We start from the raw sequence: 13,808 nt of genomic DNA on the forward strand, positions 1-13,808 counted from the left end.
TAATTTAGATAAGGACTTTATGGATATTAAGAACATTCATTCATTCAATTAATTAAATTAATGGATATTACATTAAAGTCTTATCTCATTTTTTATTTGAAAATATTATTATCAATATTGAAAGAACTGTGTGGAGTATATGACCTGTTAAACACATAAAGCCCAAAATTAATGGGTTGACAGTAACTGGACAGATTGAGGTGAGATGAGGTGAAATAATTAATTATAATTAACATATAAAGGAAAGTCATCTGTAGTCAGTGACCCATAAAACCTATAGAGATAGTCCACTTCATCAACCTGAAAAGCTCTTTGGGTGTTTTGGTTGTATGTTTAGGATCATGATAAATTGTCAGTTAGTCAGATTCCTTTTGATGCATTTGACTGAATGTGAGCAAAGAATGCCCCTGTACATTGCATTCATCCTACTGCTTCAGTCAGCAGTGACATCATCATCAAATGTCACCAAAACCAACAGCTCAGAGAACCTGAATGCACTGACTGACTAGGCAATCCATGGAACATATTGTATGGCAGGACCTCATTTGATCAATAACTTCACGCTGCACCTATTGATACATTTTTTATCATTAATCTGACTCTTATTTTTTTGATTAATCCATTCATCTAACAACAATTTTTTTAATTGAAATTATTATTTTTCTATTGCTCGATGAATATATTAATGAATTTGTAGCCGAGTCTGATACCTCATTTACTTCCGTGAGCTTGTTGTTTGGTTTACAGGACTACCAAGTGCCTCTGATTAACCAAGTTATATTGCTGGGAAAATATCACCTTTTCTATTAAAATAATGATGACATGTTGCAAACATATTTTCGCAAGTAAGAAAAATGTTGATACTGAATTTAAAATGATCAGATGATAAAAAGATGTCAGCAGAACGTTAGATGTTGCAGCCAAAACTCCACTTATCATGCCTCCGACATGAAGAGAATGTTTTATGGCACAGTTTCACACAGCTGTTGTTTAAGAAAATTGTCACAATGACTTCAGATACACCCTGTTTATTTATATATGACCAAAACCACAATGTTTTACTGACCTTAACCAAAGTGTTGCCTAAAACATACCATAGACAAGACTCCTGTCTCTGTTTTGTACAACCTCCTTCCGGCGCAACCACCTCCTGGTAAGACATTGCCTCTGAACATAATGCAGCCAGTGATATTGTAACCATTAACCAACAAAACATATTTTCTGTTTCAGTTTTGTATAAAATAAATCTCAGGAAGACACAGTTGTCCAATGTAGATTTAGATCATTGCCATTACTGATGATTAGGTCAAATCAAAATATTACACCAAAGAGTTGAATGGACCGCTATTGATGGGAGAAATGGTCCCTGATGAACAAATGTAAGACATTCTATACACATACACAAAATAATGTATGGCCTTGAGAGAGAACTCACCTCAGAGGACTTGGTGCTGCCCTCTCCCTGCTCCATCCCACTAGGATCTGAGCTGCACTGTTCCCTCTGCTGGAAACAAAAAACAGGTGTAAGAGACCACAACCTCAAACAGTAACACACTCACCTGAAAGCATGTGGAGATTAGGGGTAGGTCAAATGCAAACCATTTGTAATGGTTGGTGTCGGTAAAGAGGGTTAAACGGTATTTTGATTTGGGACAGTAAGCTTTTGAATTCTTAAAAATTGACTACCACACATGCAAAATGCTAAAATAAATTAATTAAACATGGTTATTTTCTGGCATTTCCTGATTATGTGTATGTTAAATAAAGTGTTATTTCAACTGGAATTATAAAATGTGTTAGTTCATCGTGTTGAAAAAAAACATATCTAAAAGAACAACAATACCACCATGCAGTTGTAGGAGTTATGCAACATTTGGCACTGATGTAGACGTTGGCTGGTGTCTCTGTCTGTAGCTGTGGATAGTCTTTAATTAGAGGCCTTGATGGCGTAAGCCTATATGTGCCTGTGGCAACCAAAAATAAATCCTTGGCACATTAAGACTACAAACGCTCAGTGTACGCAGGCTTGCTATATCACTCCCTCTGTTTATAGCAGCTCTCACTTAAGATGCAACCTCTCTGTTGATAAATTCGATTTAACAAATAAAGATTTGTACAACCATTCTGCTTGGTGGGCCAGTAATACAAAGGAGACATCTGTCTTTCAACCTGTATATTAATGCCTTATCAAAAATAATCTGTTATATCATGATTAAAGATGCTATGTAGCTGATAAATATTTGTAACACTGACTGAAGGAGTCTAGTATGATAAACCAGCCAAAACCTAAACATTACATGAAACATCATTTTCTCCATCCATAGACACCTGGTGAATTCAGAAAGTAACTCACTCATGATTATGAAATTGATGTCCGTAGAAGGTGCAGTTGCAATGGATAAGCAATGCTATAGGAGCACCACCACACATTCACTCTACTGTAGCAGCCCTCAGGGCGCCTTTGGAATATGGAACAATGTCTAAACGCATGGTCACCCCTGGTCATTCAGTTCCTCCCCTTAGCCCTGCTAAAGTACAGCAGGGCCCTTTGCATACAGATACATGTGAAGAACAATATAGAATAAATCAATCTAATACCCTATAACTTAAAGCAATTGTTGATACAAGTTGAATAACCCCTTTGGACTCTGTCAATTCATTTGCATGGTTCCATCTGCCATCACATTGTTTGACAGGACATTTTTGCCTAATCTTCAGAGGGCTGATTGTGGTAACTCATCATGGAATATAACAGCAGCGTCCTGATGACCTCACGCTAGGGTCATCAGTCTCTGAGGACTCTTCTAATCCCCTTTACTTATCCCTATCCTGGTTTTACTGGATGACCCCAGCAAAGTGGTTCAAGAGCTCCTGCTGTTACACTGCTCTGCTATTTTGGGAGCTATGAAAACATTGTACCCAAGATTTGTTTGGAAATGTACATGCATGACCCTTTTTTCAATTGCTTACTGTGGGTGCAGCAAAGGTCAACTATGAAACACAGCTATGACTATTAAAACAAATAGGATTACTAGTGGATTACCAAACTGGTTGGTTGCATTCAAAGTCATATACATGTCATTAGGAACATGCCTGGTGCGCTCAGACCCACAGGTCCACACCTGGTCCACACTGGCCTGGGGACCCATTATAACATCAAGCCCTAACTATAACAGCATCATCCTAATTCTTTCTTTGAGTAACTGCTCGGTCTAGGAAAAAACTTTAAGTTAACAAATATTTGAAGGAACTTATTTTGCTTAGTATTTTGTGGAGTGCGCATTAAACTGTAACCTAATGAGGCTCACCTTCACTGAATATGAGGTTTCATTGAATCTTTGCTTGGCGACAGTTTCTTTCTTCAAAATAAACCCTATACATCAAGGGTGGGGAATTGTTTTTCTTTCAAGGCCAATTTACATTTTTATAAAATCCTTCGAAGGCCATACTAAATTATTGTGTATTATTATTCAATTCTGATTCACAAGGTCTGGATTCAATATCTATTCAGTTAAAGATATTTCATTGAACATTACATAATTTGCTAGGATATGTGCAACTGTGCAAGGAAACCTCTAACTTACTGCATTATGAAAAATATGGTCTTGATAACCAATTTTGATGGAGGATATATTGTCCAAGAAATTATTGTGATGAATTATAATATTTATAAACCATTTTAAATCACTGGTATAATGGTAATATTATAGCATAATCATGCAAGTACACCCTTTCAAAGAGCAATGGACTTAATTCTAAAGAATTGAAGAAGTGTCTCACAAACTCTGGAGAGAATCAAACAAAACAAAAGTAAACTTCAGTACTGTTCAGATCCTAATGACTTGTGAATACTGTTGGTGTTTATCGTTAAAGTATTAAGTGAGCGCATGTCAGCAGGAGTGTGGAAGGAGGACACACAGACATGAGACTCTGACACGGTGCAAACCAACCGCGTCTTCTGCTCTGATCATAAATCAGCAGCGCTAATCATTTATCACTGTCTGTCGTGGAAACCCTGTATTCACACTTGTTGTCGCCACTGTTCGACGTTTACTTCCTCGTTCACGTCAACGACTTCTCCTCTCTTATTCCTGCTTCACTGTCCATGAATGAGTGAGAGGGTGCGGGCACCTGGGCCTGTGTGTGTGAAGTTGAACTCCCAATTCATGCTTCTGCATCAAAGCTATGCCGTAGCCTACATGTAGACGTATAGGCTACGCAATCAGCGTAGTAAAACCCATCATTGTTTTGAAGTTAATAGAGACGCCAGGGAATTTGCAAATAAGCGGAAGACATTCAACACCAGCAAAGCAACTCTACCACCACTAGCGTTTCGGAGGTGTAATTGCAGCGATAATGAGTTAATATCCCTTTTCCTCTGAACTATCCCTTTAAGGAGAGAGGATATGAGAGACAGAGCAGCTAAATGCAGGCGCACCAATGTGACCAAGGAATGATTCGTGGTTCTTCACGGATCTAAAGTCAAATGTGTATGTGTGTGTGTTTTTTGTTTTTTTTACGGTATTTATAAATTGCCTCGCAGGCCTGATCAAATAATCTTGTGGGCCGCATAACATGCTATACAGTGCCTTGCATAAGTATTCACCCCCCTTGGACTTTTTCCCATTATGTACTGTTACTAACTGGAATTCAAATAGACTTAAATAAACTTTTTCCCGTTTGATCAACAAAACATGCATAGTACTTTGAAGGTGCAAAATAAATTTTATTGTGACACAAACAATAATGAGAACAAAAAAGTTGACATCTGTTGGGTGCATAAGTATTCACCCCCCTGTGTCAATACTTGGTAGAACCCCCTTTCGCTGCAATTACAGCTGCAAGTCTTTTGGGGTATGTCTCTACCAGCTTTGCACATCTAGAGATGGAAAGGTTTGTCCATTCTTCTTGGCAAAAAAGATGAAGCTCAGTCAGATTGGATGGAGACCGTCTGTGAACCGCAATCTTCAAGTCTTGCCATAGATTCTCTATTGGATTGAGGTCTGGGCTTTGACTGGGCCATTTTAAGACATTAACATTCTTTAATCCAAACCATTCCTTTGTAGCTCTGGCTGTATGTTTAGGGTCATTGTCCTGCTGGAAGATGAACCTCCGCCCCAGTCTCAAGTCTTTTGCAGACTGCATCAGATTTTCTTCAAGGATTTCCCTGTATTTGGCTCCATCCATCTTTCCCTCTATTCTGACCAGTTTCCCTGTACCTGCTGAAGAGAAGCATCCCCACAGCATGATGCTACCACCACCATGTTTCCCTGTTGGGATGGTGTGCTCAGGGTGATGGGCAGTGTTGGGTTTTCGCCACACATAGCGTTTTGCATTGAGGCCAAAAAGTTCAATTTTGGTCTCATCTGACCAGAGCACCTTCTTCCACATGTTTGCTGTGTCTCCCACATGGCTTCTGGCAAACTCCAAACGGGATTTTTTATGGATCCCTTTCAACAATGGCTTTCTTCTTGCCACTCTTCCATAAAGGCCAGATTTGTGGAGTAGACGACTAATAGTTGTCCTGTGGACAGATTCTCCCACCTCAGCTGTGGATTTCTGCAACTCCTCCAGAGTAACACTGGGCCTCCTGGTTGCTTCTCTGATTAATTTTCTCCTTGTCCGACTCTTCAGTTTGGGTGGACGGCCTCCTCTTGGTAGGTTTGCGGTTGTGCCATATTCTTTCCATTTTCTTATGATGGATTTTATGGTGCTCAGAGGGATGTTCAAAGCTCTGGATATTTTTTTATAACCTAACCCTGCTTCATATTTCTCCAAAACTTTATCCCTGACCTGTTTGGTGAGCTCCTTGGTCTTCATGATGCTGTTTGTTCAGTAATGATCTCCAACAAACTCTGAGTCCGTCACAGAACAGGTGTATTTATACTGAGATTAAATTGCAGACAGGTGGACCCTATTTACTAATTATGTGACTTGCAAATGTGACTTGTGAATGCAATTGGTCGCACCAGATCTTTGTTAGGGGTTTCACAGTAAAGGGGGTGAATACATATGCACTCAACACTTTTCAGATTTTTATTTGTAAATAATTGTGAAATCCATGTAATATTTTCCCCCACTTCCAAATGATGCACTATTTTGTGTTGGTCCATTACATAAACTCACGATGAAATACATTTTAATCTGTGGTTATACCATGACAAAATGTAGAAAAGTCCAAAGGGGGTGAATACTTATGCAAAGGCACTGTATATCATGATTCAAGAGTAATTGTATACATTCTGTATGATTGCTGTAATTGCTATATGAATTGTCAGCACAAATTGACACTTTTCAAAATGAAAACTCTATTATTCCATTCGATATTAAGCAGTACAGTTAAAAAATGTACTTTAACTTCAAATATAGATCACGTTAAATCAGGATTTCCCCGATCAACCACAGAGCACAAAGATCTATTATTATTACTGTTGGGACATGGTTTTTGTGCAAACCACAGGCCTCCTTTCAGTCAAAACTTTAAACAAGCATGCCGCATGTTCTGGAGTGGACTCAATTCCCCAAGGTGCAACATGTTTTCTTCAAGATTCGAGATTCAAGATTTTTTGTTGTCAAATGCACAACAATAACATTAAGCAGTCGCTGGCAATGAAATGCTTGAGTCACAGGCTCTCTTCTAGCAATGCTCAAGTAATTAAAAAAAAAAACCCAAAAATAAATAAATAAATAAAGCAGAGAAAGCCAAGGAACTCAGTCCCCCAGGATGTAACAGGATGCTGCATGTCCTGTGGCCTGGACAACGTCACACAAAGGTGTCAAGAACCACCAGGGTCAACTCCTATTGGTCACTATGATTCCAGGACCAATGAGGTCGCGGGCCAGTATAAGGTGAGGTCTCCACCAAACTCTTCCTCTTTCTCCAATCCCTCTGAGGGCGGAAGGCTGCTCCAGCTCTCTTTCCCTCCACCCACGAGGACAGCACGTGGCCAGCCGCTTCTCCTGCATCGCTGAGGAGAGGGCCTGGCTGCCCCAGCACATCTTCTCTTCCCACCAACGACCGGAGGTTAGAGGTGCAGCTCTCCAACTCCTCTTCTCAAGGAAACCTCATCGCCCTTCAAGCTCTACAACTTCCTAGTAGCGGCCCAATGTCCTGCAGGTAAGGACTTCGAACCAGCATCTGAGCACACGGCTCCACAGTAACGCTAAGGCAGAGAACTCTACGACAACAAAGCCAGGAGACGTCACAGAACTGCAAACTGAACAGCAACCTCTTTTCCTTTTCCCTCGGACTGGTAACATAATCTGGGCTTAATAATTATACTACGCTAAGCAAGACTGTTTATTCGATTCTGTGTGTGTTTATAAGGTTGATATGTGTTTCTGATATTGTGTTTATAAGTTAAGTGTTAGATACGCTCTTCACAGGCTTTCTCTCTGACTCTCATTATCTGATTAACATACACATAGACACGCATACCACTCCAACTAGTTAAACCTTCCCCCGCCACCAGTCGTACACGATTTCAGAAGAAGGGGGGGGCTGCTATCTTAAGGCGTTACTCTTTTGGTCAACCACCATTTTGAGAGCCCCTAATTTGCATGCACACACACACACTCACATACACATCCTCGTTAGTTAGTTCGATTGTTTAGTAATTTGTGTTTTTATACTTTATTATGTTCATAATAAATGTTCTTCTTTCACAAATATTCTGTCATTAATGTTGCATAAGTGAACTTTGCCAACCGTTACACTGTTAAGAACTCCATAACCTTCACTTTTCATTATATAATCTTTAATGCAAAAATATTCATCTCATCTCATTTTCGTCCGCTTATCCGGGGTCGGGTCGCGGGGGGTGCAGCTCAAGCAGGGGGCCCCAGACTTCCCTTTCCCGGGCCACATTGACCAACTCTGACGGGGGGATCCCGAGGCGTTCCCAGGCCAGTGTTGAGATATAATCTCTCCACCTAGTCCTGGGTCTTCCCCGAGGTCTCCTCCCCACTGGACGTGCCTGAAACACCTCCCAAGGAAGGCGCCCAGTGGGCATCCTTACCAGATGCCCGAACCACCTCAGCTGACTCCTTTCTAAGTAAAGGAGCAGCGGCTCTAATCCGAGTTCCTCACGGATGGCTGAGCTTCTCACCCTATCCCTAAGGGAGACGCCAGCCACCCTTCTGAGAAAACTCATCTTGGCCGCTTGTACCCGCGATCTCGTCCTTTCGGTCATCACCCAGCCCTCATGACCATAGGTGAGGATAGGAACGAAGATCGACCGGTAGATCGAGAGCTTTGCCTTGCGGCTCAGCTCTCTTTTCGTTCCAACGGTGCGGTAAAGCGAACGCAATACCGCCCCCGCTGCTCTGATTCTCCAGCCAATCTCACGCTCCATAGTACCCTCACTCGCGAACAAGACCCCGAGGTACTTGAACTCCTTCACTTGGGCTAAGGACTAATTTCCTACCCGGAGTAAGCAATCCATCGGTTTCCTGCTAAGAGTCATGGCCTCAGATTTAGCGGTGCTGATCCTCATCCCAGCCGCTGAAATGCAAAAATGTTGAGATTTCTAATTGAACTAGATCTAAATGAGATTGATCTTAATCAATAAATTGGCTATCTTTTCCCTTCTTTGAAGGGTGGTGCACCAAGACAACTTTAACCAATTAAAGTTATGATTTAATATTAATATTTTAAATATTAATGTTTTATATTTTATTTTGGAAACCAAATTAATTGAGTGCCTAAAGGCACACCATTCTATGGTAACACTTTTTAAGCACTATTGCACAACATTACCTTTTGAGTTCTACTTTGTATAAGACAGTAGGTGGACATAAGCAATGAGTCAATGGGGGAGGCCCAGTACAAAAGTACGTTGATGTTGTGTGAAGACAAATATCATGAAACCACTCTTGAAGACAGTGTACGACTCAAATCCTTGATCCCGACTTTAGTGTGGCTTTCTGAAAACTTCTGTGAACATTGAGTGAGTTACTCATTAACAAAGAAAAGGTGAGACTGTTTGTTTGCAAGGCTATGCCCTTAGGGGAGCAGATTATTGCTTCTCAACTACAACTGTGCCCCTTGAAAGAAATGCCGCAAAGTACAACTTGGAGGCTTTGAAAACCTTTGCTGCATGAAGCTGGTATAGGAGCAAGCAGCAAGATTAATGCAAAAACACGTTAACATAGTGGTTAAAGGTTTAAGCTCTCAAATCTTTATTTCTTTCATCTTTCTTTCTACTTTGCTTCAATGGCTGAATGTTTTTCAGATAACCCTCAGATTTTAGGAGGCTGTTTCAACAACTCTAAGTTAGCTAAAGTAATGAAGAATGTTAATACTGTACTAGGGACCTAACCTTAAACCTGCCTCAATGCAGCACAAAATGCAACACAAGTGTCGCTAGTTTCAGACTGGCACAGTTTTCATTGTTCTTTTCCAGCACATGGGTGTGTTGGTCGTAAAATGAGGTGTGGTCAGGTACATCGTTGGTACATTAGTCAGTTACCTGGACAGAAGTTGAAGTCGCTTTGGACAAAAGCGTCAGCTAAATGATATGTAAAAGATGGAAAAGTCAGTTACAAAGCATTGCAGTTATTTCAAGACTGCAGAGAGAGCCATGCACCTGCATGGTGCAGCAATCTCTTTTCACTGTGAAGTCAGAGTAAACTCCTAAATTAACACACTGAAAATACAGCAATTTATGCAATTATGCAATTTCTAAAAAAGCTTCGTCCAGCTTGTTTTGAAACAGTTGGAGAGGTCTGTTACATGTGCCAGACACATTTGCATTGATTAAGTTCTGCTTCTATTCATCTAAACATCTTGCTCAAAAACATCGTCGTGAAAGGTGACTTTTTAATTATGTGGTTTTCTTTCCATCATACAGCAACAAGCACAAATGTATTCAACTCTCTCTTACGTAGCAAAAAGGAGGCAGTCAGAAAACTGCAGGTGATATTCCAATTAAAAAAATTCAATAATCTAAACTTTGAGATGTGTTTGCAGCTTTTACATTTTCAAAAGACTGAATGGTAGTTGGTCATCCTATCTCAGGCTATTGTTTGAATTTGTGTTTTTACTCAGATTTTCATGGAGCAATCCTCTATCGCAGAGGTCTTCAACAGGGGGTCCGCGACCCCTAGGGAGTCCGCGGATGTACTGCAGGGGGGTGGCTAAATGTTTGGTTGATTAGACAATTTTTTATAATTTTTATAATTTTTGATTTATTTTCTAACCAATTTTTTTTCCACAAATTTAAATATCTGTAAATACACATTAACATGCATCAAACATATTGAGAGGCGGATTTGACCCACTGCCTGACAACCTCCATCCGTCCAAGGTTAGATAAGTTGTGTGCTACCCATCAGGGTCCGACATCTCACTAATGTGGGAGTATGTGTGCCATCCACAGATGGCTTGAGGATTCACTGTCTCTTCTATATGCATGTTTAAAATAAAAAAATGAATCTGTGAATTACTTAAAGGGGACATATTATGCCCATTTCACCACAGTTGATATGGCTCCTTGGGGTCTTAATGAAATGTCTGTAACATTTTTTGGTCAAAAAACTACAAGGATCATTTAAAACAGCACACTTTTTATCCTGTCTAAAACAGCCTTCCTCAGATTGACCTGTTTTGAGTAACCCCCCCCCCCTCCTTCTCTCACCGCCCCGCCCCCCCTCTCACCAACAACCCATCCCCCTTCTCACTGCCCCGCCCCCGACACACACACACATCTTAAATCTCCCCTTAGCATATTTAAGGTTGTTAAAATCATTTTAAGTCACTGTCTAACACATATATTTCTGTATCCGTTTGTTGTGTTTCCTCATTGAAGCTACAATTTTCAAAATACTACACCTTCTGATAAAGATGTACATTATTTAAATACATGCATTAGATATGTGTGTATACACTATAATTGTATGTGTATATTTCTTCATACAGGGCATATATTCTGAGCGCACACACACACACACACACACAGACACACACACACACATCCAGTTTCACATCTTAAATCTCCCCTTAGCATATTTAAGGTTGTTAAAATCATTTTAAGTCACTGTCCTACACATATATTTCTGTATCTGTTTGTTGTGTTTCTTCATTGAAGCTACAATTTTCAAACTACTACACCTTCTGACAAAGATGTACATTATTTAAATACATGCATTAGATATGTGTGTATACACTATACAATTGTATGTGTATATTTATTCATACAGGCCATATATTCTGAGCCCGCGCGCACACAAATACACAGACACACACAGACAAAGGGATCGTGGGGGGCTACAGCTTTGGAGGCTAACACTGCTGCAACTTTTGCTGCGAAATGCACTTAAAACCCCGGCTATGAGTTTATTTTAAAGCAGGGCTCTTCAATAGGCGGCCCGCAGGCCGAATCCGGCCCCCGAGCTGCTTTGGACTGGCCCCCGGAGTGTGCTCGAAAAGTGCTTGAATAAAAAAAAAAATATATAATTTTTTTTTTTTTTTTTTTAAATACAATAAAATGTTTAAACTAACACTTTAGTAGCACTTAAATGGCACTTACTCATAGCACTTTGTAGTTTTGCTTTATTTTGAACCGGGCCGTGGGTCATTTGGTACCAGGCCGCCCAGAAAGAATAAACAACTTACATTATTCCCGTTTTATTTATAATCTGTTTCTGAACGGTGTTTTCTTTGAAAAATGACCGGATCCTCTCCGTTATGACTCATGCTTTACGCATGTCAAGACGTCACGTTACGCATCACGTTACGCATGTCAAGACGTCACCGTCTGGGTTTATTTGTCGGACCCATTTGTCAACAAACCGGGTGAATCCAGCATGTCTGTGCAAGGAGAAGATCAGCTGCTGGAGATCGCAAATGATGGCGGCCTTAAAAGTATGTTGGAGAAAACAACTCTAGCGGTGTTCTGGATTAAAGTCACGGCAGAATACCCTGAGATTGCCACAAGAGCACCAACAACTCTGTTGCCATTTCCGACATCATATCTGTGCGAAGCGGAGTTTTCTGCTGTGACGGCAACCAAAACGAAATTACGGAGTAGACTGGACATCAGCAACAAACTTCGGGTGTTATTGTCACTATTAGCCCTAGATGGGACCGCCTTGTTGCAGAGAAACAGGCTCAGGGCTTCCACTGATTCAGCGTTGTGGTTAGTTATATTTTTAATGTACTTTATAGTTGTTTTTTATTTGTGATTGATTCATTGTTACTCACTGTTGTGTTGTTGGTGCAATGTTACGAGGACGCTGCTAATAAAGTTGCATAAGAATACACATCAGTTTCACATTTATTATTATTATATTTAGAAAATACCCCAGTTTTTATGCTAGTCGTATATTTTTTATGCTATACTCTTGTGACATCGTTTGAATTTTTTTTAATTAAGGAATTAATTTGTAATTTTAAATAAATTGTTAATACGCAGCCTCGAATTAATTATTGCGTGGACACGTATTAATAATTCGAACGAATCACAATATAATTATTGAACGAATTAACAAGATGACGCCCGTGCACATCGCATATCCCTTACTGACCAGCATCTACATGACTGCATGCGCATTGCCCAACCAACTTATAAACCTGACTTCACTGCTCTTGTCAAAAAGATGCCATTTCTCTCATTATATGGCAAATGTGGGCAAATTACATGAAAGTTAATAGGCATGTTAGTCAAGCAAGCAATTAAGGTTCATTTTTGTAACAGTATGATTTAATTATGATGTTATTCACGTCATTAATTGTCATGCATTGTTATGTTGTAATTCAATTCAGAGGCCTACTATGCAGTTTTATTTTGTATTTGTTGGTGCACTTGAAAGTTGTTCTAAGTAAATTCTAAACAACTGATACAGTTCACCTGAACTGAGTGATTAATTTTGAAACACATTTCCTTGATAGACTACCATGCACTTTTAAGTTGTTGCAATTCTATTCAGTTCCATGCAATGCACGTTGTTGCTGGAGATACATTTGATTCTGCCTGTCACTCAAATCAGTTTAATCTTAAGTATTGAGGATAATGACCAGTAAAGTTGTGTTGGTACAGCTATGTACAATGAAGTGCATGTTTTTGTTAGTTAATTGCATTTCTCCAATTGTCTGTTAATATGGCTTGGTTATTGCTCACCTGGTTTGATTTGCAGGGCTATTGAGGCCTGCTGTAGTGTGTAGGAATAGTCAGGTAAGTTTTGATGATATAACTGGGGAAAATATATTAGCATGCTGTTTGAGGATATTTCATCTGTCCATCTAGCATATTTCTATTCATTTATCCATCAATTGTAAAATATTTTAAAGACGATTCCAAGCTTTTTTTCTCATCTTATTCTACAGAACACTTCCACGTGCACTATCTCATGTGTGGAGACATTTCGCCCCAGCCAATGTAGAAGGAGAGGCCTTGTACATTTGCAAATACTGTGCAAAGACCTATGTTGAGAATGACACAAAGATCCAGAAGCATATAGTCAAGTGCCCAAAGTTTCTTCAGGGCTCAAATCAGCCTATGACAAAACAAAACGTTTATATTTATGTCTGTATATGACAAGGTAAATATAGTTAGTATAAACTACCCACACAATTTTCAATTTTTTCCGTTAATTCCCGTATATTCCCATGGCAAGTTTCCCACTTTGAATATTCCCGGAATTTTGCAACCTTACCCACAATACGCGGAAATCACGGAAGATTTAGAAGAACGAATATGGACCAAATAGATGAGCACTTGGCAGAAGAGATCCGAAAGTATGACGACTTGTATAACCCGTCACTGACTGGCCGATTTGTCCGCCAGAAATAGGCTATGAGGAGCCGAAGT

General features: G+C 39.8%; 1 protein-coding gene across 2 annotated transcripts in view; it reads right to left on the reverse strand.

Moving 5' to 3' along the window:
• The window catches only part of dlg2 (discs, large homolog 2 (Drosophila)), a 204,586-nt gene that overhangs the window by 152,316 nt on the left and 38,462 nt on the right, over positions 1-13,808 (reverse strand). The window contains exons 4-5 of one of the 2 annotated variants that reach the window (XM_053441264.1): positions 9,471-9,509; positions 1,436-1,504 (exon numbers count right to left, since the gene is read on the reverse strand). In XM_053441264.1, the coding sequence (XP_053297239.1) occupies positions 1,436-1,504; positions 9,471-9,509 (108 nt within the window). The remainder of the gene's footprint in view (positions 1-1,435; positions 1,505-9,470; positions 9,510-13,808) is intronic. The other variant, XM_053441254.1, reaches the window with a different exon arrangement.

This window comes from Pleuronectes platessa, chromosome 15 (genome assembly GCF_947347685.1).
Source record: "Pleuronectes platessa chromosome 15, fPlePla1.1, whole genome shotgun sequence".
NCBI lineage: Eukaryota > Metazoa > Chordata > Actinopteri > Pleuronectiformes > Pleuronectidae > Pleuronectes > Pleuronectes platessa.